Source organism: Curcuma longa, chromosome 6 (assembly GCF_044706935.1).
Source record: "Curcuma longa cultivar G26 ecotype Majalengka, Jawa Barat chromosome 6, ITB_CL_G26_1.1, whole genome shotgun sequence".
NCBI lineage: Eukaryota > Viridiplantae > Streptophyta > Magnoliopsida > Zingiberales > Zingiberaceae > Curcuma > Curcuma longa.
Window position 1 is genome coordinate 696,986 of NC_133866.1, and position 27,543 is coordinate 724,528.

At 42.0% G+C, this 27,543-nt stretch overlaps 2 protein-coding genes and 1 pseudogene across 2 annotated transcripts; 1 reads left to right on the plus strand and 2 right to left on the minus strand.

The window, feature by feature from the left end:
* Positions 1-3,528: 3,528 nt before the first annotated feature.
* Positions 3,529-12,081, plus strand: LOC141831066 (uncharacterized). The gene is made up of 9 exons (XM_074718506.1): positions 3,529-3,570; positions 6,579-6,647; positions 8,681-8,763; positions 10,233-10,251; positions 10,332-10,367; positions 10,441-10,552; positions 10,641-10,702; positions 10,810-11,220; positions 11,302-12,081. The coding sequence occupies exons 1-9, from the start codon at positions 3,529-3,531 to the stop codon at positions 11,977-11,979; spliced, it is 1,512 nt and encodes a 503-aa protein (XP_074574607.1). The 3' UTR covers positions 11,980-12,081.
* Positions 12,082-12,944: 863 nt separating this feature from the next.
* Positions 12,945-15,137, minus strand: LOC141831233 (pentatricopeptide repeat-containing protein At1g05750, chloroplastic-like). Its single transcript, XM_074718646.1, has one exon. It carries the CDS (start codon positions 15,064-15,066, stop codon positions 13,414-13,416), a length of 1,653 nt encoding a protein of 550 aa, XP_074574747.1. The 5' UTR covers positions 15,067-15,137; the 3' UTR covers positions 12,945-13,413.
* Positions 15,138-18,990: 3,853 nt separating this feature from the next.
* LOC141831068 (uncharacterized) lies at positions 18,991-22,246 on the minus strand (annotated as a pseudogene).
* Between the last annotated feature and the right edge of the window lie 5,297 nt (positions 22,247-27,543).

Below are 27,543 nucleotides of genomic sequence, written 5' to 3' on the forward strand. Positions count from 1 at the left end.
ATTTTAATTTAATTTAATTTAATTTAATTTAATTTAATTTAATTTAATTTAATTTAATTTTTTAATTTAATTTAATTTTAATTTAATTTTAATTTAATTTAATTTTAATTTTAATTTAATTTAAATTTATTTTAATTTAATTTAATTTTTTTAATTTTAATTTAATTTTAATTTTTAATTTAATTTTAATTTTAATTTAATTTAAGTTTTAATTTAATTTAATTTTAATTTAATTTAAGTTTTTAATTTAATTTTAATTTTAAATTTAAGTTTTTAATTTAATTTAATTTTGAATAATTAATAAATTAATTTGACTTTTAAATTTAATTAAATTTTAAATTTAATTTTTAAAATTTTATATTTAAATAATTAAATAAATTTAATTTTGAATTTTAATATTTATTTAGAATTATTTAATATTTCATAATTAAAGGGTACACAATTATAATTAATTTTATTATTTAATTTTAAATTTTTAATATTTAATTTATTAGAATTATTCAATATTTCATAATTAAAGGGTACACTATTATAATTAATTTTATTATTTAATTTTGAATTTTTATTATTAATTTTAGAAGTTATCTTATTGGAGTTTGAATTTTTCTTATTATTAAGATTATCTTAAATTTTTAATTTTAAATTATTTAGTAAAATTGAATTGTTCAATTTATCTTGATGATTATTAATTTTATCTTGTTTAGTTGAATTATTATTAATTTTCAGAAATTATTAAATTAATTAAAGTTGATTTATTAAGTTTATCATTATCTTGGTTGAATAAGTTAAAGACTTGGTCTAATTTTTTATTTATTTGAGATAAATCTAGATTAATTGCATTTGAATTATTAATATTTGAATTGGTTAAATTTGAATTAGTTAAATTATTATTTAATTCAGATTTATTAATTAATTTATTAAGATTAGATGAATTTTCCTTATTTTTAATTTCTAAGTTTGAATTTTTTAATTTAGAATGAATTTTTTAAATTATTTAATTTAGAAATTATTTAAATTATTATCTAATATTTCTAGATCTGACTTTTTCAAATTTGAATTGTTCAAATTTGATTTAGTCAAATTATTTAAATTTATATCTAAGTTTGAATTTTCTAATTTATCCAAATTTGACTTTTTCAAATTTGAATTTGTCAAATTTATCTTATCTAAATTTAAATTTTTTAGATTATCTAAATTTTCAAATTTATCTAGATTTGAATTATTCAAAGTGACTTTTTCTAATTTTTCTAAATTTTTCAAAAAAGTTATCTAAATTTGTAGAAAAGGTAAATCTAGCATGCGCATGCAACCTAGGGGTATTTTCGTAAATTAAATTACTTACCGGAATCGCTTCCCCCAATTCTGGTTTTTTCGTCGTCTTCCTCTCCGGGCACCGGTTCTTGTAGTGGCCGCGTTTCTGGCACTTGAAGCACTGGATATGATCCTTGTTTCTCCGGGCTCCTGGCATCGGTTGCTCCTTTGCCGCCGGTGGTGCCGTCCGAATCTTTCGAGTAGGACACTTATTTTTGTAGTGCCCTCTCTCCCTGCACTTAAAACAAATAATATGTAATTTAAAATGAACTTTTAAAAACATACCTTTCTCCCCCTCCATCTTTGCCGTCTTGCTCCCTTGGCGGTTAGTCCAATCAAGAGCGCACCGGCTCTGATACCAATTGTAGGATCGCTGGAACACGCTAGAGGGGGGGTGAATAGCGTGTTGTCGCTTTTAGAATTCGTTCATTTTCTATCAAAATTACTAAGCAGCGGAATTAAAAACAAATGCAGGGACACGCAGATTTACTTGGTTCCTAACCCCCCAGGGTTAGTACGTCCAAGGCCTATGTACGGGAGGCGCCCGTCCACTAGTGGTCTCCTTTTCGAACCTTGTTCGGAGGCGGAGAAACCCGTCTTACAGTCCAAAATAAATAATAAATAATATAAAACAAAGACAAGTAAGAAAAAGAAAACCAAACAAGTAGCCGCCGATCTGGAAGTCCTGAGCGCCGCGCACTCCTCCTGGATCTTCCCCGGTTGCACGTGTCTGGCCTCGTTCGCGTTCAGAGTCACCACTAGTTGGAGAGGAGAACTTTGTAATTGATTCTTTTCATTGTGTACGTTGCACCTTCTTTTATAGCCTGCTCGAGTCGACTCGGGGGATCTCGAGTCGACTCCACGTAAGCCCGATCCACTTTCTCCGCGAGCTGACTTGGCCTTCGAGTCGACTCGAGTCCCGCTCGAGTCGACTCCAAGCTGACGTGGCATCTCTTGATAGACTTGGCTTCCGCGGCTTTATCTGGTGCTCAAGTCGACTCGACTTCCATCTTGAAAGACGACTCCATCGACTCAAGTCGACTCGAGTCACTTTGACTCAGGTTTGATCTGAGTTGATGAGCTTGGTTCAACTGTCTTTGTTTGCTTTACCTCTGTTTCTTCCATCTTGCTTTCCAGTTCCTGGTTCCTGCAAGACAAACATACAAACAAACAAAGAACACTAAACCTTACCTTGCTCTAACTTCGCCTTGTGGGTCTAACTTCAGATTTCTACCGAAATCCTGGGTTAGTCTGACGCCTACTGTTCCACTCCGGGAACGCGCCCTTACCCACTCCACTCAGGAGAATTTGTGCCAACCAAGTCCTCCTGACTTGTTGGACTTTTGCTCGGCTCTGTCCTTAGCCCCCAGGATTTGTGCTGCGGCTCGGTCCTCTCTGACCAGCCCAGACTTCTGCTGCGACTCGATCCTCCAGATCAGCCCAGACTTCTGCTGCGACTCGGTTCTCCAAACCAGTCCAGACTTCTGCTGCGACTCGGTCCTCCAGACCAGCCCAGACTTCACCTGGTGCTTCGACTCTGCCAAGACTTCTGCCTGATCCTCCAAATCAGGACTTCCCTTTGCCTAGCCTACAACTAGGACTTTCCCTTGCCTAGCTTCACTTACCAGGACTTCCCTTGCCCGATCGTCCAGATCAGGACTTCCACTGCCTAGTCTAACCGACTAGGACTTCTCGCTAGTCATCTGACTAGACTTCACTCACTTCCACACATCCAAACATCAAGTCCTGTTTGGATCAACCCTTGGTCAAACTGACCAGACTTAGGTATATTGTCAAACATCGAAACCCTAGGAAAGATCTAGTGCTTCTTGCACCAACATAAAAAGAAGTCACCCCCTTCACACCTTGGGCAAAGTGGTTGAGTCATAATTTTTATAATGTATCATCAACTAAGTTTAAGTTAGGCTTTGCTATATGATTGATACGTGTGTCTAAGTATATAGGGATTTAGAAGAATACATAGGTACCTAATGGCTCAAGATCTGGTAAAGTATGATGAAAGGTGGTATAGGACACCCAAGGGATTGAAAAGGACAAATAGCATTAGAGATAGTGACATCTTGGCAAAAAATACAAGCAAGCGAGAATGATGGCACAGAAAGGAAGACGATGGATTTGGTGCATTCGAGAAATAAGTAGCTATAAAAAGTACTCCGTGGAACGAGAAAATGCACAGGGAATAAGCCAAAAGGGTCAATGTATCTGAGGGATGAGAAACTGGGAGAAAAAGTGCACAAGGTAAGCTGGTGAGGTGAGTTGAGTGACTTGTATTCAGGATGAGAGTAGACTCAACTTAGGCAAACTCGATCTTAGTCAACTTAAGTCAAAGTTTTAAACGACCGAAATAAGGTTCCAGATAACTAGAACTCCAGGCAACTGGATGTGATTCGGGTAACCTATGCATGTAAATGTTATCTATTGAATAGGTTTTTTATCTGAGTGGTTCAAGGTGATCTGAGCAACTAGAAGCGCATTGGGGCAACTGAAAGTACACATGGAGGATAGATCGGAGCAAGCTAACCAACATTCGGATTTATCGGGTGTCCGAGCAACTAGAGATGGTTCAATCGATCAGATTGGTGCTAAGTCAATGAGGTTGAATCAAGGGTGACTGGTTTGAGGATAACCCAAGATATGTTCAAGCAATTGGATCTAGTCCCAACAATCAAATATGTGCCTCATCAACAAGATCATGTATGAAGCGACTTGTTCATGGACAAAGTCGACAGTTGATCTAGTTGTGTTTGATCGACCAGAAAAGTACCACATCTGCATAACAAGCAGATCGAGATGAAGCCTATAAAAATGGTTGAAGCTCAAAGAGAACACAATACACCGAATACCTTCTATTCTATAATATCTTGAAATCTCTCTTTTTCTCTATTATAGTCAATTGTTGTGTAAGAGGTCTCTTCACTTCCGAAACTTAATTGAAGAAGAAAAGGATAGTGGACAAACACATCTGTGCATAAGCCTTGGGCATAGCAATCTTGAAGGATTGTGAACCAAGTAAAAATTTTGATCTATCTTCTTTTATGCTTTATTTATTTATTAATGCATGTGTGTGTCCTTGTTGAGTAATTCGCAAGAGAAACAGAATTTTAATTTACAGGTTAATTATTCACCCCTCCCTCTCTAACGATCCAAACCTTCTATCGTAACAATACGAAAGCCTCTTTTAAAATCTCTGAGGCAACGAAGGGAACCTCCAAAGTAGCCCAGGTGAACCTCTGTATATACTCCCGCAAAGATTCTTACATCTTTGTTGGATTAAATCAAATTCTAAGAATCAAATTGCAAATTGATTTCTCTTCTACAAGGAGCCAAATACAATTTTATCTCAAGCACCTCTTCATAGATTCATTGTACCTCTTCATGAATTCATAGTTGATGCATTAATATCTTGTTGTTTTTCATGTCATCCAAAACCCTATAAATATGGATGAAGTGTGAGAGTTGTAATAAGTGTGAGAGTTGTAGCAACAAGAAGTCCAATACAAAAAACTCCTATTTGCTTCATAAGTCTTCTACTTTGTCCTTAAATTTCTTAGTCCCTACTTTTTATTCCTTCAATCTTCTGCTACAGAATGAACAAACTCAAGGGTGGCAGCAGGTACCTTTATGAGTTGGAGAAGTGATGTAGGAACAACAAGACAAAGTCATCAAATGACTAGATAAAGTTTGCCTTGAGAGTGTTAAACCATTGTTGGGTGGCCTCCACCAACATGATCAAGAAGACTCTGCACTTGACTTTGTGTACTGGTGGAGGAAAGTTGCATTCTTGAATCTGCATAGGTGCTCCTATAGATCCATTATACCATTGTACTCCCCAATTTGATGAGGTCGGAAACTGGATGGCAACCTGCTTCCAGAATGGCTAGAATAAATGGCACACAACATGCCACAGGCTTCTTGGTGGGCAATCTTGAGAGGCTTCCAACCTCCCTCTTGGAATGGGAAGGTGCGGCCACATCCCGGGAGCTTTGCACTATAAGCTATTGAATATGGGTGTCTGTTATCAACACTTTGCTCTCCAAGTCAATTGTGGGATGCCCAATATCACCATATCACTTCCTCCATGGTGGTTGTAATGAGCTGTGTGAGTTGCCCCACCGAAATAGGGCCCACAATTGTATCCATCACTACTCCCATTGGTAGTCATTGTTGCTCTTCTGAAACTTCACGATGTTGATCCATCGGCGTTCTTCACCTTAGCTTATGATTTCCCACAAACGATATCAAAATATGATGTGGCTTCTCCTCCCTGCACGGGTTAATTTGTACCAGTAGAGCCTTTACTCCATACCGTCTAAGTTGCCTCTATGCTTGCACGCCAACACACGTCACGGGCATCGATAATGATCAACGTGACCCCTCCGATGATCAAATCAATGTTAGGATGAGAAGAGAATGCAATGAAAGCTAGTATGATTGCACACGCAAGAGAGATGTACCTATTCCAGCTTCACCTACCTTTATATAGCTAGAGGCGTTGGTGTCCACATGGATTGCCACCTCAACCTCTTGCTAGCACAACCGACAAAGTTGTGCCAAGTAGTAAATGCGGCAACACTAGGGTCGTACATCTACTATCGTCCAGATGTTCATCACAAGACCTGTCCACTGGCTTCTCGCCTGTTAGAGGCGATTATTGGCAGTGGCTATCGGCCACCATTGTTAGGAATGGTTGAATCTGATTCAGAGGGATCTATTAGTGAGAGATGTTCCTAAATGAGAATGTTCTTAAAGTGAATACATTATTGGAGGAGATGTTCTTCAACAAGGATGTTCTCAGTGTGATCTACTATGAGAATATTTCAAAATGGAGGTGTTCTCAAAGTAAGTTTATTAGAGGAGATGTTTCTGAACAGGAATGTTCTTGGTATGATCTACTATCAGAATGTTCTCAAATAAGGATAGTTCGAAAGTGAATGTATTGTTGGACGGTTTTCCCGAATGAAAATATTCCTAGTGTGATCTGCTATAGAGATATTTTCAAACAGAAATATTCTTAAAGTAAGTGACCGGTAGAGGAGATGTTCTTGAACGAGAATAGTGTTATCTAAATATGATATCTGTAAGCCGGCTAGCAAGTTGGCTCGGAAAAATTCCTCCTCGGGTATGATGTCCTTCTCCAAGTGATCTAAGTTTAAGGCCTGTAAGTTTACTAACCCAGATGGATTTCCCCGGGTATATCAAGTAGCAACATTGTGTTAATTGGTACCTGAAGCATTATCTTGCTGCAGGATATTCAAGATGCTGCAAAATTGAGAAGCGAAGGAACTGAATGTGACAGAATTTTGCCCCTGCATGTGGTAAGTGCATGGGGGACAACTATCTTTTAGCTGACAGCAAGCTACTTCCTTCTGCAAAGTTACACATTGGATGCACAAGTTCATTGCGATTATGACTCAAAACCCATGGATCCTCATACTTTGCCTCATCGTCCACCATTTACAGCTAGAGTAACATGCACCACCTTGGCTGATGATCAACTCTCAACCGAACAATCAGATTGGCATCGACCTGCACTTTGTCCTCGTTTCAGTAGTACTGACAGGAATATCTGCGTTTGGTCTTCGGAGGAGTTTTAGTCGGACCGTCAGCGGTGCAATCATTAAAAGCCGAGTCCAAGATATCGATCGTTTCGGAGATTCTTGTGCCACCACTGTTGAATGAGCCGAAAGCACTCTGGCAAGACATTACTTTGGCAGTAAAACTGGCGAAGGATGAAGTTGGGTATCTTAATTATCGTCGAGCTTCAGCAATAGCAGCAACAGCAGCTAGCAGCAGACAAAAAAATCCTAACTAAGCAGGAACTCGAGATCTCAAGAAACCGATGGCAGAGAAGGACACGTGAATGTGAGAAGAGAGGGAGGGCCAAGGGACCATGCCCTCTCTTCTCAGCCACTAGTTTCTGCCTCGCTGCATATCCTCCAGCTACGCACCAGCCGCCTGACCAACCAGACAAAAACCAGACTGATCGAATTTGGATGGTGGCCGGCTCTAGATTCTCCACTGGCTCACCTCTCCTTTATCTCGCTCCACAAAATCTTAATTGCGCCGTCCCCACTGCAAATCTTTCTTTTCACAAGTGTCATGCACTCACTCGCAATTAATTAACCCACTCTAAAATCTTGTTTAATTTAATGTTCTTTCTTTTCTCATGGACGACACCAAAATATGTTCGTGATTCCGGCGTTGCTAAAGCACTACTCGACATGCAGTCATTTTTTGACAGTTACAAGTTACAACACACCCCGGACAAGGTCCTACAAACAACCAAGAAGAGGACTCTTCGAAACGTGGATAATTGGATACGATGATGCTTTGCGGCAAACTCCCTGCAGTGCTTAATTTGGTGAAGTCGACGACGAGATTATGGGAATGCGATTTTGCATGGATTAATGCCAGCTCTAAACTTGTTGCTGTTAAATTGCTTGATTAATTATATTGCCAGGAATTAAAGTACTTGCTTGCAAGCCTCTTCTTCTCACAGATATCATATCCCATTTCCTCCATTGTCCACTGGTTTTCCCTTTCTTGTCTCTAATCTCTATCTCGTCGTGAATAAATTAAAAGGCAACTTTATTCGGATTAATTATGGTGTCATATATCCGCGAAATCTAGCGCCGAACCACGCCACCTAATATACCTGCAACCATGTCTCGCGATCCCGACCGTCGATTCTCTGCCCGACGGGGGAAATGGATCGTTGCACGGCGACCGCAAATTATTTCCCAAATTAAAAAAAAAAAAAAAAAAAAAAAAAAAAGAAGGCGGAGGATATAAACGAGTGGCTCCCGTTGCGTACCTGAATCTCAGTGCGGCAAAGAAGCGTTCCCGTGTCCCTGCGGCGGGCGGGAGATCTTTTACTGTTCTCTCCTCGAATTTCTGGATTATCACATCCGAAACGTGTCCCCATCCGCTCCAGTTGTCCGTGCGCCAAGATGACGCGTCGGTTTCCGATTATTTTGTAATTACGTAACTGAAAAGGGTGGAAGTGAAAAAAGCGTAGGTGCCACGCGTAAGCGTCTTCCAGCCACAAGTGAGCCATCGATCCTTCCATTTTTTATTTAAAAAAAAGGGAAAAAATATAAAAATGATTTTTAAAAAATCCACATCCATCGTGGCACCTCTTATTGTCACTTTTGCCTTCTTTCCATCCCATTTTTGGCATCCTCTTCCAAATCCGTGGTTGGGGAGCTTCCATTTCCATTTCCTTCCTTATTATTAATCTTCGGCTTCCTCCTCCATCTCCTCTCTTCACCTTCCTCCACCTCTTCCTCTTCCTCTTCTTCTTCTTCTTCTTAATCTGAAGTAGTAGCTCATGAGAGGAGAGATTTAGGAGAACGAGAAAAGCTTCTTTTGGTTCCGGAGGCGCGCGGTCGGAGGAGACCTGCTAGATTTTCTGCAGAGATGGAGAGCCAGGTACATGACCAAACGAGTTACTTTTTTTCGGACCATTTAAATCGTTCCTTGTTTTTCTTCCTGCTAGTTATCTTCTTCCCCTTTCTTGTTTTTGATACTCAATAAAGTGAACATCTGGGAAGTGTAGCTTTCTTATATATCAAGTAAGGTATGGGTTGATGAAGGGCGAAGAGATCAGGTTTACTAGATCCTGCTTTACGATCTAGGGTATTTAGTTGATGTGTTTAAGTCCCATTACGAGCATCTTGCAAAATGTTGAAGGCTCGATGAACAAATTTCTCATTGCAATTAAAGAAATTCTCTGTTCGTAGGAAAAATTGGAAGGATTTGCTCATCAGAATTTCCAATTGAAAATGGCCATCTAATAGAGCCTACGAGAGGTTGGGAAGAAAATTTTGTTTGCTTGAACTTTAGTGAGTTTGTTATTGATTGCTGGATGAAGTGATAGGAATTTTTCCAATCTGATGCTCTGTTGGCTTCTCGAGAAATATCTTTCAAGAAAATATGTTTCGGATTTTGTTTTTAATGTTTAGTGCAATTGAAAATCATGATCAATGAAAAAATTTCAATTAATGATAATTATTCTTTAAGAAAATGAAGCTCTTTACTATGTTAATAAATTATTATTTGTCCTCCATCCTTCGCCCTTGTTTATGCAAGTGATCGATTTGGATTCTCTAATTGGGTCAACCAATTCAATTGGTCTAGCTTGTAGATCTAGCAATATTAAGTCGGTCCAAGTATTCCGGGTTGATAGACTCAGTCGAGAATGTGGAACGAATCAATTGGTCTTGGGTTCGACTGGCAAAGTGGGATGTCAAGTCGAGTAGGTCAATTGGTCCACATTGATAGACCAAGTCAAGCGTGTTAGATGAGTCAGTTAGCTGACCAAACTAGTTGGGTTGTGTTGGGTTAGACTGGCGTAATGGGATGTCAAGCCAAGTAGGCAAATTAGGTCAATCGATCTAGGCAATCAAGGGGGCTTAGCAAGCCTTACGATGTGGGTGATCCAAGGTAGCCCTGGCAGGATGCTCGAGTTGGGGAGACTAGGTGACCCAATAGTTACGATGAGTCTGTCATTCTAATCAATCCAAAAAGGCTAGGGCAGAGTAATCAAGTCATGCAAATCAAGTTGGGCAAGCCAATAAGGAAGGTTGGTCAATCAATTTGAGATAGGAATTGGTCCAAATGAACTGAAAGCACTAGTCAATCTAAGGGGTAATTCCTAGTCAAACATAAGTAATTAATCAACCAATCTGACCCTAAGAAAAGAAATTATTTTCTTATATGTAGGTTTTAAAAACCAATCTACACAACAAAAATATTTTTTCCTAAATAAATATTTTTCACAAACAATTTTATTTTTTGCAAATATATGGAGCATGATGATGATTTTGCTTGTTACATTGCATAAAACAATATCATTAACATAATTGCAAGTCTAAATTTCAAAAGTTTTGCATAACCAGGAGCAACAAGGGAGCACAGGTATGAACCATGTTTTGAGTCCGTACAATCAAATGCATCTAGATATGAAAACATCACCCTTGAACGACCCTCAATTGAAGGATACTGATTCATTCAAGGAGGAGCAAGCGCCTAGGGTATCTTCTAATCATATAAGAGTTAAGTCTACTAGATCGTAGTTTCTGGTTTCAACTATCTATTCTATGTTAGGTGAGAAAACCTTATACGATAACGAAGCAGCGGGAGAGATGGACAGAAGAAGAGCATAATAAATTTTTGGAAGCTTTGCAACTATATGGACGGGCGTGGCGCCAGATTGAAGGTGTATATGATGCTTTAGTTATCATATTCAGTTTTTTGATGCATCAGTCCAAATATTTCCTTTCTGACGTTATAATTTTGATTTATAGAGCATATAGGTAGTAAGACAGCAGTCCAAATCAGGAGTCATGCCCAAAAGTTCTTTTCTAAGGTGTTACTGCTTCCCTAAGTAACTAATTTCTCAACCACAATGAAGTCGTTCATAGAAGTAGATATCCAGTTTCTCTTCCTGCTCAACATTTCTTTCTGTAAATTTAGGTGGTTCGTGAATCTGGTAGCAATGACAGCTTAGGTCAAGCCTTGAAGCCCATTGAGATTCCTCCTCCTCGACCAAAAAGAAAACCCATGCACCCGTATCCAAGAAAAATGTGCAATGTTTCCAAGAAAGGAACTCTGAAACAAACTGAGGGGTCTCCTTTGCTGATTCCTACAGTCTTTGAGCAAGAGAATGGATCACCAACATCAGTTTTATCTGCTGTTGGATCAGAAACCTTAGGGTCCACATTCTCTAATGGTCGAGTCGGGAGCAAGTCACCAATTGCATCTGCTGCTGATTCCAATGATCAAGAAGGAGAGCAATCACTAATTATGACACTTCAGGAAGAGCATAAGCCTCCATGTATTGTAACAACGGCTCCAAATGTGACCAAGGAAGACCAGCCTCAAATGGTACTCTCAGATAGACAGGAAAACTCCTATCAATAGAAAAGTCTTAACTTTCCTTCTTATCTATTTGGTAAACTGTTACAGGATGCAGATCAGTGCTCAAATGTGCACACCTCATCTGAAGCACACCAACAAACTCTCAAGTTGTTTGGAAAGATGGTAGTTCCGAATTATCCAAGCACGCCATGTTCTTCAAATGCTGAAAATATGGCAATGCCCAAGCAAACACCACCTGCTCACAACACTTGCAATCATTATAACAAAGCTTTTGAACTCCAAATGAACCCTCCATATCCAGATTCAATAGGGCCTTTTTTCTACTGCTTTCCATTAGTTGGAGATAACTCCATAGATCCTGCATTCGTTCCCTCGCCATGGGGAGCCATGCACGGCAGCTACCCTTTCAAGCTGGTGCATCCGCAGCATCAGTATCCACTGCAATTGTCGATGGGGAATGCTGGTTATCAAGATTTGCAGAGGGAATGTTCTTGGACAGGCTCCAACACTGCATCTAATAGTGGAGTAGCGTTCAATGAAACCGAAGGGGTGGACTTGAATAAAGCAAAGTTTTTGACAGAGAGCAGAATAGTAGAGTGGTCAGATGTTAACCTAACAAGTAGCTCAGCTCCCAAAAGTGGGAGTGTGGGATCGTCCGGAAGGGGATTTGTTCCTTACCGGAGGTGTGCAGTTGAAAGTGAGAGGGAACATTCAACTGCAGCGAACGATGACGAAGAGTGCCAAGCAATAAGATTGCACTTGTAGCAGATATGAATTACTTGTATCATAATCCATTTGATTCTTTCTGACGATGGTTATTGGCACCAACATGAATTTTGATTGAAGGGTAGCTTGTTTGTTCTGCCATTTCGGACTAATTTTCAAGTTTTATTCCTTAATGCATATACTAATGGCACATTGATTTCATTTAACCAGTAGCAACATTCATTTTTAGCCATTGTTGTCGAGTATGTCCATCTGTTTCTGTAACATGATCATTTGTGTTTGTTGAGTGTTAGCTGCTTCTAAGATAATGTGGGCTCCAACATCCCTTGCATGTCTTCTGGAGCTACATGCTTTTGAAACAATTGAACTGTCTGTTCGAGGATTCACCAATTAGGTTGGTCTTGCTGTGTAGTTTTGTGGTTATCTGAGAGTTAGGTTTACAATTTGGCTGAAGTGACTTGTAAGCCAAGTGTACCTCGGTCAACTTGTTAGAATCAAGAACTTCAGATGAAGCAGATTAGTTGGCAAGGGATTCTGCGGAGGTTAAAGAATGGTAAGTAAACGATAGTTAATGCAACAAGGAGTTTATGATCAAGGTGGTGTGACAGTAGTGATGCCTAGAACAGAAGATACACAAATAAACAAGAATTATGAAACAAGTGCAATTGAAAAGGAGAGAGAGAACTCACAGGATTTTGCTGAACCGAACTAGCAAATTGACTATACAACTAAAGAAAGAAAGAACTGTAATTCATATTTTTACAAAATAAATCATTTCCCAAATTGAGAAGTTCAGAGTGAATGTTACAAGCTCCAGCTTTTGAAGATACATTTTGATTTAAAAAGAAAATTCTTTTCTGAGGTAGTCTCATGAAATACTTACCTCATTTTTCAAACGGTAAACAAACAAGAACAAGAATGTAAACTGAAGTAGCTCATGTGTTTACATTAGTCCTTTTGCCAGGCTTCCCGAAACTCATTTTCAAGTTGATATTAGTCAGGGGAAAAAAAGGAACACACAACTTTGTAGCTGATTCATGCTTTCCAAGAATAAGCATTAAATCTCATTATAAGGAATGAGTACCTGTTACAGAATGCTTCCATCATGCTGTAGCTACCCGAGAAAGCTGAGTATCGATGAAGATGGACTTTGCTCCTTCCTTGATGTCAGTGTAGCACGATTTTAAAGCAAAAGCACGGGATCATCCTTCCAATACCTACTTTCTTAGTATCAAAGCAGATCACAATGTCCGTAGAAAAAATTATGTTCGCATCAGGGCCCTTGAAAAGCTTGTTCATACCCTAGTTCCCAATCATGTTCAATTAGTCCCGATTAGTCTTTTCCACATGCAGACTGCATGTAAAACCAATTATATTTCTGATTGTCCAATTGAATCTTCATTATGGTAATCCTAGTGTAAAGCTGTCTTAAGGAGACAACAGCATCCCAGATTCCAAAATTTTCTTTTTGAACTATATTGCATCACCTATGGTTTCCTCAACCCTAGGATGTTGCAACTTTAGTTGTTCTGCAATTTCCTTCAACATTTCATATACTTGTCCAATTTCTGGGTGGGATTTATCACCCACAGAGAACTTGTGAACAACAACATTCAAATCTATCAGTGTAGAATCAGGCAACTTCTTTAATCCCCTTGCTTTCATCAAATCTTGCAACTCTTTATACTTATCCCATCTTGATGCTGCAGCATAAACATTAACTAGAGGGACATATCGCCTGCTATTATATGGCTCCAGCTCAATCAAACATTTTCCTAGATGCTCTCCTACACTAATATCACCTTGAACCTTTGCTAACCAAATTACTGCACCCCAAATGGCAGACCAATCATGCAAGGGTATATCCTGAATTACCTTCAGTGCATCTCCAGGATTTCCAGCTCGAACATATAGATCAACCAGACACCAATAATGTGCAAATTTTGGCTCGATATCAAACTCTTCAGTCATCATCTTAAAATAATGATGTGCTTCCTCGACCAAGCATGAATGAGCACAGGCTACCAAGATACATGTAAAAGTAATATCATTTGGTTTTACACCTTCTTGCAACATTGTTTTGAAGAAATCAATTGCTGTGGTGCTACGGCTATGACTTCCAAATCCAGATATCATTGTGTTCCAACAAATGAGATCCTTATTGGTTATTCCCTTGAATACTTCAGCTGCTGCATCTAGCAAGTCACACTTGCAGTAGAAGTCCACCAATGCATTACTTACATGAGTTGGTATCCGCGGCCACCTTCTCACCAAGAACCCATGGACTGATCTGCCATGCTGTGGTAGCTTACAATGTGAGTAGACTGACAGCAAACTGATCAATGAGCAGTCATCTGGCTCAACCCCAAGCTCTTGCATATGGTGAAATAATAGGATTCCCTTGTTAAACATCCTGTTTCTGACATACCCATTTAAGAGAGTAGACCACGAAATGACACTTCGATCAGGCATGATCTGAAAGAGCTGCTCGGCCTTGTCAAAATCACAACTTTTGACATACCCATCCAGCATGGAGTTGTACGAGACGTGGTCTTTCACATGCATTTCGTCGAACAGTTGCCTTGCGATGTCCAAAGCGTCACAAGTAGCATACATGTGAATCAAGGAGTTGACAACAGACAAATGATCTATGAATCCCAACTTCAATGCAAGGCAGTGGAACATCTCACCTTGGTGAATCGAATCTCGGAGCTTGGCCGAGGTGATGAGCAGAGGGAAGGTGTAACTGTTGGGCCGGGTACCAAGGGGGTGGGCATGGCGGCAGAAGAAATCGATGGTGCGGACGCCATCGGACCCGCCGCGGGAAAGGAATTTAAGAATGCTACTGGCGGAGATGTTGTCGGGGGAGCGGAGGGCGGAGTGGAGGAGGATGGCATCGTCAGGGGAGCAGCGGGAGTAGAGAACGATGAGATGGCGGGCGACCCGCTTGAGGGCGGTGGATCCGGAGACGGTAAGTAGGGCGTGGGCGGCGCGGAGGGAGAGAAGGGAGGGGAAAGGGGTGGCGAGGATTGGGGCGAGGGAGGCGGCGACGTTAGGGTTCAGGCGGGCGGCAAGTTTTGGGTAGGCGAGAAGAGAAGAGACAATGGCCTTTTGAGGTCGAGGCATGAGATCATGGCAGACGCCGAAGAGGACGGAGGTGGCGTTAGCGGTTCAGAAGCGAATCAAGAAAACAGCGGTCGGCGGCTCTATGGAAACAGCGGTTCAGAAGCAAAGCATGAAGACAGCAGACCTGGGGCATTGTAGAGGGAGATGCAATGTCAGTCAAATTATATATATATATATTGAGCAAAGCACTTGATAATATTATCTTTTAAATTTATTTGATGGATGAAATATAATATATAATTAATTTATTATAAATCTATTAAATTTATTGATTAATTCAATTTAATTGATCCTTGATGCGTGGCTCAGATTGTCGTCTAAATGAGCACGTCAATTTAATTAATATTGAATCTCCTAACTAAAGTAATATAGGGCAACTCGAGTCGTCTCCCAACGATTGTAGACGGTGTGTGGTAATTCTAGTGGTTATTACAATTGAGGATTTAGATTTTTTTTCTCTTTTTTGATTGGATGGGGGGTTGTTGTCTTAAGTTCTAATTCTAAATAATGGAAAGAACACTAAGTATCAAAAATAAATTGCATTAATGAAGTAAGGAGTGCAACAAGTAAATAAGTGCATGAACAAAGAAACAAGCAAAAGAAATCTAAGAACAAACAACATTCAAAACTGTAAGGGGAAATTAAACAAACACTTGGTATGCCAAAAGTCTAATCTAAGTCTAGAAATGGAAGAAAAGTAAATCTAATGATTCTTCCTAAGGTTCTAGCCGAAGGTGGATGCAAAGCTAAGCGGACTCCACGAATGATGCGCCGAAGGAAGGAATCTCCAACTTCGAAGCAATCCGGAGATGATGTAGATGGATGAGATGACGTGAAGGAGAAGAAGGTCCTCTTGCTCCTTGATGGATGGAAGGTGGTCGGATTGAAGAAAGGAAATCTCCTCGCCTTCTTTTCCGGGGCAATGAATGGAGATGGTGGTGAAGAAATGAAGGTAGGTGATGGCTAGGGTGAATCCCGAGGAGAGAATGCTTTTCTTCCAACAAAAATCAGCTTTTATACTCCAAAACCTGCTCCGCGACACGGCCGTGCCTCCTTGGCACGGCCTGGGGTAGGCACCACCCTGGACAAGAGGCACGCCCCAGAGTGAACACGCCCCTGTGAAAGAGGCACGGTCGTGCCTCTTAGGCATGGCCCAGAATAGAAGATTTTCTGTAAGTGAGGCATTCCCGTGCCTTTTAGCATAGCCTAGAGGCCGAATCCGTCTGAACCTCCTGAAGCAAAGTTGTAGAGCTTGAAGTTATCTTCATTTTGGTATGTGGCACGGCCTATGTTTCTATTGGAGCAAAAAGTTATGACTATTTTACTTTTGGTCTGCAGGACAGTCCAGCTGAGGCACGACCATGTTTGGGCCCTGGAAAGTGAGGCACGGCCTTGGCAATATGAGGCATAGCCGTGCCTCATGAGGCACGGCCTGGAGAAGTCACTTTTCTGTAAAATAGGCACGGCCGGCCTAGACACGGCCTAGAGTGGGAGCCCTTCGGTAAGATAGGCACGGCCCTGATTAGGAAGTATTTTGTGGAAGTGTCATTGGCGTGCCTTTTAGGATGGCTTAGAGAAGGAATCCATTGGTTCACCCTGAAGCAAAGTTGTAGCTCTTAAAGTTCTCGTCATTGTGATATATGGCACGCCCCGTGGTTCCATTTGAGCTAAAAGTTATGACCATTTTAGTTTTGGTCTGCAAAGGAGTCCAGTTGAGACATGGTCGTGTCTTGACCCCTGGGAAGATGAGGCACGGCCGTGCCTCATGAGACACGGCCTGGGCAAGGTGGGGCATGGCCATGCCTTGTGAGGCATGGCCTGGAGAGGTGGTGCACGGCCCTGGGAGCCTCTAAAACACTCCAAATGACCTCTAGACACTTCCAAATGCGCTCCAACTTGATTCAACTTCATGGCTCTTTAAGTATCCTACAAAAATACATAAAAAATGTTAGATTCAACTCAAAATTTGTAGGAATAAGCAATAGTATCTAAAATAAGCTCCTACTCGCAATATGTGTTAATATTCAATAGTTACACAACGAGAGGGTCAAAATATCAAGTTTTAGAGCCAAAATAAACTATAAAAATGAGTGTTATCAATTCCCCCACACTTATTCTTGCACGTCTCGGGCAAGGAAAGAAAACAAATATCTCCCTAAGTAACTCATATCAATGCTTCAAAGAAAGTAAAAGGTAGTTACTTAGGCTTATCATGTTTTCAGAGATCAAGGCATAAAGAGACCCAATTCATACACAAGTCAACAAGCATGGTAATTTCAAGCACATGATTAAACTACACTTGATGTAATCCTCACAAGGTATATGGTGGTGCTCTCACTCTCAATAATATGTAAGTAAATGGAGTTTCCACTCAATGCAACTCATGATGTTTCACTACCATATGCTTGCATGTCTCCTAATCTCCACTACTATAAACACAAGTCTCCATAATTCCGAAGTCTTATCATATCCATGAAGAACAATTCATGTATATCACAATGAAGCACAAAGAAACAAGATATATAAAGAGGTGGTATGAATGTCCCTGAAAACTCCGTAGTAAACAATATAAATAAAGTCCACTACCAATTATATAAGCATGCACCACCACAACTAACACATACGAAAATTCACAGGAAATAGAACAGTTTTTGACACAATACGACATAAAATGATTCCTGACACAATAGACTCCGAAAATGTAAGCAAAATGAATTAAGCAAATTTCAACTCAATGCGGGACTAACAGCACGGCTCTCCAGACAGACCTCAACCTGAAAAGATAAAAGCAACGGGGTGAGCTCAATGAACCCAGCGGATATCTAGCAGATATGTATAAATAAGCTATCTACCAGTACTAATCATGATTGTACAGAAATAAATACAGAACTGAACTACTGAAAAACTGTACATACCAGAATCATATATAATAACACAACGGTATAAATCCTGCAACAGAGGTAAGATCACAAGCCCAAATGCATAAGGTATCCTGTAGGTGCATGTCAAACATATGCAGTAAATAAATGCAATCCTGTAGCGACGGGCTCAGACTATAAAGGAGCCGATGATCGCTAATATAAAATCCTGGTGCGACGGGCTCAGACTATAAAGGAGCCGATGATCGCTAGTATGCAAATCCTGGAGCGACGGGCTCAGACTATAAAGGAGCCGATGATCGCTAGTATGCAAATCCTGGAGCGACGGGCTGACTATAAAGGAGCCGATGATCGCTAGTATGCAAACATGTAGAGATGGTGCATGATACTAATACGTGTAAAACAATCAAACTATGCCAGTAAAGAACAGTATCTCAAAAAAAACAAAGCAATTACTACCTATCTATCATAAGGCAAGTATCAGGGAGGTATATAAACCTGAACCAGTAGCAGATAAAGATGACAACAACATATACTAATTAGTGACATAACATGCAGATATAAAGCAAAATAAATTACTACTACTAGTCATAGCAAACTATACACATCAAACGACATATCTAAATAGATGAGTCGAGATACCCGCCTTCTAAATGTAGTCCGTATCAACAAGGAAAACCTCCGTCCAGATATCCGATAGCGAGTCAATGTCCTGTATCCATTTCCCTTTGTTATCAGTTTTGTAGAATCTAGTGAAAACTGTTTAAAATCATATATCTCTATAATTTAAATCAAATATAAAGCTTTCCTATTCCATTCTTCCTTGTGACATTTTAAATATCCTATTTAAGCTTCTCCTGCCAACGTTAACTATGTTCATATTATATATTTCCAATTTAACTATAAATTCCTATGAAAGAAACAAAGCATGCTGCTAGCATGACAACTGTTTTAATAATCAATCTCATCTGATTAACCTAAATTAATTTACTCTAATCAACCCTATTTAACCAATTAACTAATCTTGATAAAGCAACCTATAACCTCAAATTTCAGATTTGGAATCTGCAATAATTGAAGAACAAGCATATAAGAGAGAGATTAGCAACATTTAATTCTGATCAAGGAGTTTACTAAGGGATTCTTCCAACTCCTTTTAATACGGTTGCTGGAATAAGCCTAAAGTGGTTGATGTTCAATCAAGTTCATCCCTTTTTCCTTACCAAACTATTGGCTTGCAAAACTGAAAGGATAAAGATTCAATTGCTACATTGCATGAGACTTCAAACATCGATTGATTAACTAGAACATGGTTTGATTTTCTTATCTGTTGGTTGTAAGATATAGCGAACAACGAAGTGGAAATTTTTGAGAAGAATAGTAACGAGCAAAAAGGCTCACCTCCAATCTGGTCCAAGCCCTTGCCCTAACCCAACTTCGGAGATTACCTGATACCAATGGCACCAACGTGCAGCCTTCCGAACTCAACCTCCAGTTTTAGGGTCACCGACAGTGGCTCAGTTTCGCTCAAGGAAGGAGGGCAGCGGCGGGTCGCGTGAGACGACAGCGGCTAGGGCACGAAGGAGGAGAGAAAAAAAAGAAACGGAGGAGTAAGGAGGGGCGAAGTCGCGGCAGGTCCGAAGAAGAAGGGTTGCGGCGAGGGAGAAGAAGAAGGAGAGGAGTCGGCGGCGGAACAAATCGCAAGCAGGAGGGGAGGCGGGGTGTAAAAAGAGGCTTAGCCGTATTTTACATTCTCCCCTACTAATAAAAATTTGGTCCCCAAATTTCCTACTTATGTTGTATAACGCAAAATACCACAATTCCAATGATCAATTTTTGGACATGTGGGTTATGAGTCCATCCTGCTTCCGCTACGCTATCCTAATTGTCGCATCAATGTGTCCGCATTTATTAGTTGAATTTCAAAAATATAAGATTCCACAGTTACCTGCTGGAAAAATCGTACTTGAAGTAATCCCCACTTACAAAGAGGGAGTATGGTGCTGCCGACATCTAATGAACATCCTTTGACCTCCTTAATGACCTCTATTTTATCACTAGACAGTAGGGATCCCGTTAACCATTGTGGCCTAAGGGTAGGTAGTCTACCACTTTCTCTCATGAAGATACGAGAAATAAAGGAATGAGAACTACCAGTATTAACTAGCATAGCAACGAAAAATGCATAAAGTCAAACTCGTACCGTGAAAAACAGATCCGTCGGCTCGCTGCGCATCCTCTCTGGTAACCGTGTGGACCCGTCCAGTCTCTGGCAGGGGTGGGGGTGGTAGCGCTGTCCGAGGCTGTTGCGGCTGGACCTGGGTCTGCCACTGAGGTGGATAGTGAGGTGATACCGGATACTGATCCAAAGGCTGATATGCAGACTGAGACTGATACTGTACTAGTGCGTCTGCAATGGCTGGGGCTGCGACTGGTACTGAACCAGTGGATTAGGTTGCGGCTGGTACTGAGGTCCCGCAACAGAGCTCTGTGACATCGTAGGGGTATGGTAGTGCTCCTGCCCGTGCATGCCATATGCAGCTACTACCGGGGGAGCTGTCCTTTGCTGGCGATATGAAGATTGGGCCTTCTGCCCCCCTCTCTGAGATCCCGTCTGTCCAAACTGTCCTCTGGGAATAGAAACCCCAGAAGACACGTGCTGAGCCTTCAGCGAACAATCACGGCTCATGTGTCCAGGCAGTTTGCAATAATAGCAAACTGATTGTCCCAAGGTGCAGGCTGATGTAACGTGATCCCTGGAGTCACATTGAGTACAGTAAGTGTCACTGCCCGACTGCCTTTGATCTTGCCTAGAAAATCGGGAGCGTTCTGATGAAAATTGTCCTGACTTCTGGAGCTTACTCGGTGCCTCCAGTAGCAATTTGACCTGAATCTCTATGACCGCCACGTTGCTGTCCTGCAGTCTGTGCTGTACTCTGCGCTGGTTGCTTACTTTTCTTTCTATCCCCAAATGCCCTCTGCTGGGCAGACTCTATCAGTAGAGCTCTATCTAAAGCTTCACGGTAGGAGGAAAGGCCAAATCCCGCCAGCTTCACCTGAAGTTGTCCATCCAACCCCTGGACAAACTGAAGCATACGGGACCTGTCCTCAGCGACTAGCTCAGGACAAAATCTGGCTAGCTGATTAAAATCAGCATTGTACTCCATTACAGTGCGCCCTTTCTGTTGAAGACTCTGAAATTCTTGACGACGCGTCATCTGATATGATATTGGGAAGTACTGGCTCTCAAATATCTCCCTAAATCTCGTCCATGTAGTGTGCTGCTCTCCGAGGATCGTACGTTGTGTGGCCCACCAAATCTCGGCCTCGTCCCGTAAGTGGAAGGCAGCCAACTCTACCTTCTCCCATTCGGAGCAAGCCGTATAGAAGAAGGTTCTCTCCACCGTCTCTAACCAAGACTGAGCTGCCCTCGGATCCGTTCCCCCGCGGAATAGTGTGAAACGACTTTTCAGCTGCTCCGCTAACACTGGAATCCGAGCTCGTGCCGCCGTTAGATCTGTAGGGTGTGTAGGGTTCACCACCCGGACTGGCAGAACCAGAGGAGTGGGTACCATGGGTGGTATTGCTGGGAATCCAGAGGAGAGTACTGTAGGAGGTGCTGCTGGAAAAGCCGGGGGAGGTACCTCTGGTGGTACACCCGGATGCGTCGGAGCCGCTACTGTCGCAAAAGCAGGGGTAGGTACTGCAGGTGGCACTGTAGGATGAATGTAAGCTGGAGCGATTGGAGTTGCTGCAGGTGGGGGTGCCTGGTAGGTAGTAGCAGGCACTACCTGAGGAGGTGTCGGGTATGCAACAACAGGGGCTATTGGTGGGATAACAGGGTGTACCGCAGCAGAGGCTGCCTGATATGCTGTAGGCACCGCTGACGGTGGTGCTGGATATACAGTAGCAGGGACTGTCGATGGAGGTATTGAGTATGCAACGGCAGGGGCCGTTGGTGGTACCTCCGAGTATACGACAGCAGGGGTCGCTTGGTATACCATAGGCACCGCAGAAGGAGGTACCCCTTGTGGGACAGTACACACTACCGGAGGGGGTACCTCTGGTGCTATAGGGTTTGCTGCAGGGGGTATTGCCGGGTCCGCTGCTGGGTTTGAAGTAGAGACCCCTGGCGACTGGGAGCCCAAGGCGCCCGTAACACCATGAGAACTCTGTCCCTGAGTGACAGGCTCAACCTCAGTAGACCCCTCTCGTGGCTCGGTCATCAGAGACTCTAACGTCCTCTTACGTGGTCGTCCTACCCCACGTTTCTGCACAGTATCCCGTTTTCCACGCGTCATATCTGAAACATTATTAACAAAGGTATAAAATTACTAGATAAACCATTTTACCTATTGCCATCTGGAGATGCCTTGTCGCCGCTAGTCCCAGAACATGACCTTATCATAATAACGACTTCCAAATAAAAATCCGACACAAACACCGAAATACATTGCATTTTTCTTTATACCATAAATTAGTATCAGATAAACTCCGAAATATCACGACAACAACAAAAGAACCAAAAAGGACTTCGCAAACCTCGCTCTGATACCAAATAAATTGTCACGCCCCGGGAGACGACTGTCCGAGAAATTTCGGCAACATCTCCCCTGTAACAATTCACTTTCCCTGAATACAAACATAATAAGGCCCACATGGCCACCATACACATAAATATGAACTCCGTAGTAAACAATATAAATAAAGTCCACTACCAATTATATAAGCATGCACCACCACAACTAACACATATACGAAAATTCACAGGAAATAAAACCGTTTTTGACACAATACGACATAAAATGATTCCTGACACAATAGACTCCGAAAATGAAAGCAAAATGAATTAAGCAAATTGCAACTCGACGCGGGACTAACAGCACGGCTCTCCAGACAGACCTCAACCTGAAAAGATAAAAGCAACGGGGTGAGCTCAATGAACTCAGCGGATATCTAGCAGATATGTATAATAAGCTATCTACCAGTAATAATCATGATTGTACAGAAATAAATACAAAACTGAACTACTGAAAAGCTGTACATACCAGAATCATATATAATAACACAACGGTATAAATCCTGCAACAGAGGTAAGATCACAAGCCCAAATGCATAAGGTATCCGGTAGGTGCATGTCAAACATATGCAGTAAATAAATGCAATCCTGTAGCGACGGGCTCAGACTATAAAGGAGCCGATGATCGCTAATATAAAATCCTGGTGCGACGGGCTCAGACTATAAAGGAGCCGATGATCGCTAGTATGCAAATCCTGAGCGACGACTATAAAGGAGCCGATGATCGCTAGTATGCAAATCCTGGAGCGACGGGCTCAGACTATAAAGGAGCCGATGATCGCTAGTATGCAAACATGTAGAGATGGTGCATGATACTAATACGTGTAAAACAATCAAACTATGCCAAGTAAAGAACAGTATCTCAAAAACAAAGCAATTACTACCTATCTATCATAAGGCAAGTATCAGGAAGGTATATAAACCTAAACCAGTAGCAGATAAAGATGACAACAACATATACTAATTGGTGACATAACATGGCAGATATAAAGCAAAATAAATTACTACTACTAGTCATAGCAAACTATACACATCAAATGACATATCTAAATAGATGAGTCGAGATACCCGCCTTCCGAATGTAGTCCGTATCAACAAAGAAAACCTCCGTCCAGAAATCCGGAGTCAATGTCCTGTACCCATTTCCCTTTGTTATCAGTTTTGTAGAATCTAGTGAAAACTGTTTAAAATCATATATCTCTATAATTTAAATCAAATATAAAGCTTTCCTATTCCATTCTTCCTTGTGACATTTTAAATATCCTATTTAAGTTTCTCCTGCCAACGTTAACTATGTTCATATTATATATTTCCAATTTAACTATAAATTCCTATGAAAGAAACAAAGCATGCTGCTAGCATGACAACTGTTTTAATAATCAATCTCATCTAATTAACCTAAATTAATTTACTCTAATCAACCCTATTTAACCAATTAACTAATCTTGATAAAGCAACCTATAACCTCAAATTTCAGATTTGGAATCTGCAATAATTGAAGAACAAGCATATAAGAGAGAGATTAGCAACATTTAATTCTGATCAAGGAGTTTACTAAGGGATTCTTCCAACTCCTTTTAATACGGTTGCTATTGGGAATAAGCCTAGTGGTTGCTGTTCAATCAAGTTCATCCCTTTTTCCTTACCAAACTATTGGCATGCAAAACTGAAAGGATAAAGATTCAATTGCTACATTGCATGAGACTTCAAACATCGATTGAATAACTAGAACATGGTTTGATTTTCTTTATCTGTTGGTTGTAAGATATAGCGAACAACGAAGTGGAAATTTTTGAGAAGAATAGTAACGAGCAAAAAGGCTCACCTCCAATCTGGTCCAAGCCCTTGCCCTAACCCAACTTCGGAGATTACCTGCGCACCAATGGCACCAACGTGCAGCCTTCCGAACTCAACCTCCAGTTTTAGGGTCACCGACAGTGGGGTCAGTTTCGCTCAAGGAAGGAGGGCAGCGGCAGTGTCGCGTGAGACGACAGCGGCTAGGGCACGAAGGAGGAGAGAAAAAAAAGAAACGGAGGAGTAAGGAGGGGCGAAGTCGCGGCAGGTCCGAAGAAGGAGGGTTGCGGCGAGGGAGAAGAAGAAGGAGAGGAGTCGGCGGCGGAACAAATCGCAAGCAGGAGGGGAGGCGGGGTGTAAAAAGGGGCTTAGCGGATTCCTAATGGGTTTAGGGTTTTAAACCCGAAACCCATAAATTTTTTTTTTTAACCATATTTTACATTCTCCCCACTAATAAAAATTTGGTCCCCAAATTTCATACTTATGTAGTATAGCGCAAAATACCATAATTCCAATTATCGATTCTTAGACCTGTGGGTTATGGGTCCATCATGCTTCCGCTACGCTATCCTAATTGTCGCATCAATGTGTCCGCATTTATTAGTTGGATTTCAAGAATATAAGCTTCCACAATTACCTGCTGGAAGAATTGTACTTGTAGTAATCCCCACTTACAAAGAGAGAGTATGGTACTGTCGAAATCTAACGAACATCCTGTCACCTCCTTAGTGACCTTTATTTTATCACTAGACGGTAGGGATACCGTTAACCGCTGTGGCCTAAGGGTAGGTAGTCTACCACTTTCTCTCGTGAAGATACGGGAAATGCAGGAATGAGAACTACCATTATCAATTAGCATATCCGCGAATAATGCATCAAGAAAAAAAAATCGTACCGTGAAAAATGGATTCGTCGGCTCGTGGTGTATCCTCTCTGGTAACCGTGTGGACCCGTCCAGTCTCTGGCAGGGGTGGGGGCGGTAGCGCTGTCCGAGGCTGCTGCAGCTGGATCTGGGTCTGCCACTGAGGTGGATAGTGCGGTGATGTCGGATACTGATTCACAGGCTGATATGCAGGCTAAGACTGATACTGTACTGGTGGTTGGGACTGCGTCGGATATTGAACCAGTGGCTGGGGCTGCGACTGGTACTGAACCGGAGTCTGGTACTGAGGTCCCGCGACAGAGCTCCGTGGCATCGTAGGGGTACGGTAGTGCTCCTTCCTCGTGCATGCCATATACAGCTACTACCGGGGGAGCTGTCCTTTGCTGGTGATATGAAGATTGGACCTTCTGCCCCCTTCTCTGAGATCCTGTCTATCCAAACTGTCCTCCCGGATAGAAACCCCAGAAGACACATGCTGAGCCTTCAGCGAACAATCACGGCTCATGTGTCCGCAGCAGTTTGCAATAATAGCAAACTGATTGTCCCAAGGTGCAGACTGATGTAACGTGATCCCATACTGATATTGAGTAGAATAAGTGTCATTGCCCGACTGCCTTTGATCCTGCCTAGAAATCGGAGCGTTCGGATCCAAAATTGTCCTGACTTCTGGAGTGACCACTTGTTACCTTCCTTAGGATTCAACCTGAATCACGACCGCCACGTTGCTGTCCTGCAGTCTGTGCTATACTCTACGCTGGTTGCTTACTTTTCTTTGATCCCCAAATGCCCTCTGCTGGCAGACTCTATCAGTAGAGCTCTATCTCTTAAAGCTTCACGCAGAAGGAAAGGCCAAATCCCGCCAGCTTCACCACAGTTGTCCATCCAACCCCTGGACAAACTGAACATACGGCACTTGTCCTCAGCCAGGAGCTACAGGAATAAAATCTCTGGCTAGCTGATTAAATCAGCATTGTACTCCATCACAGTGCTGCCTTCTGTTGAACACTCTTGAAATTCTTGACGACGCGTCATCTGATATGATATTGGGAAGTACTGGCTCTCAAATATCTCCCTAAATCTCGTCCATGTAGTGTGCTGCTCTCCGAGAATCGTACGTTGTGTGGCCCACCAAATCTCGGCCTCGTCCCGTAAGTGGAAGGCAGCCAACTCTACCTTCTCCCATTCGGAGCAAGCCGTATAGAAGAAGGTTCTCTCCACCGTCTCTAACCAAGACTGAGCTGCCCTCGGATCCGTTCCCCCGCGGAATAGTGTGAAACAACTTCAGCGGACTCCGCTAATGCTGGAATCCGAGCTCGTGCCGCAGCTAGATTCGGAGGATGTGTCAGCGTTCACCACTGAGACTGACTGAACCAGAGGAGTGGGTACCGTTGGAAATCCGAAGGGGAGTACTGTGGAGGTACTGTTGGAAAAGCCGGGGGAGGTACCTCTGGTGGTACACCCGGATGCGTCGGAGCCGCTACTGTCGCAAAAGCAGGGGTAGGTACCGCAGGTGGCACTGTAGGATGAATGTAAGCTGGAGCGATTGGAGTTGCTGCAGGTGGGGGTGCCTGGTAGGTAGTAGCAGGCACTACCTGAGGAGGTGTCGGGTATGCAACAACAGGGGCTATTGGTGGGATAACAGGGTGTACCGCAGCAGAGGCTGCCTGATATGCTGTAGGCACCGCTGACGGTGGTGCTGGATATACAGTAGCAGGGACTGTCGATGGAGGTATTGAGTATGCAACGGCAGGGGCCGTTGGTGGTACCTCCGAGTATACGACAGCAGGGTTCGCTTGGTATACCATAGGCACCGCAGAAGGAGGTACCCCTTGTGGGACAGTACACACTACCGGAGGGGGTACCTCTGGTGCTATAGGGTTTGCTGCAGGGGGTATTGCCGGGTCCGCTGCTGGGTTTGAAGTAGAGACCCCTGGCGACTGGGAGCCCAAGGCGCCCGTAACACCCCGAGAACTCTGTCCCTGAGTGACAGGCTCAACCTCAGTAGACCCCTCTCGTGGCTCGGTCGTCAGAGACTCTAACGTCCTCTTACGTGGTCGTCCTACCCCACGTTTCTGCACAGTATCCCGTTTTCCACGCGTCATATCTGAAACATTATTAACAAAGGTATAAAATTACTAGATAAACCATTTTACCTATTGCCATCTGGAGATGCCTTGTCGCCGCTAGTCCCAGAGTATGACCTTGTCATAATAACGACTTCCAAATAAAAATCCGACACAAACACCGAAAGACATTGCATTTTTTTTATACCATAAATTAGTATCAGATAAACTCCGAAATATCACGACAACAACAAAAGAACCAAAAAGGACTTCGCAAAC

Coding starts and splice junctions, on each gene's coding strand:
- LOC141831066 (XM_074718506.1), top strand. CDS start 3,529: ATGTATCTGAGGGATGAGAAACTGGGAGAAAAAGTGCACAAG. Junction 3,571..6,578: donor TGGGAGAAAAAGTGCACAAG/GTAAGCTGGTGA, acceptor ATCTTGCTGCAG/GATATTCAAGATGCTGCAAA. Junction 11,221..11,301: donor AGGAAGACCAGCCTCAAATG/GTACTCTCAGAT, acceptor AAACTGTTACAG/GATGCAGATCAGTGCTCAAA.
- LOC141831233 (XM_074718646.1), bottom strand. CDS start 15,066: ATGCCTCGACCTCAAAAGGCCATTGTCTCTTCTCTTCTCGCCTACCCA.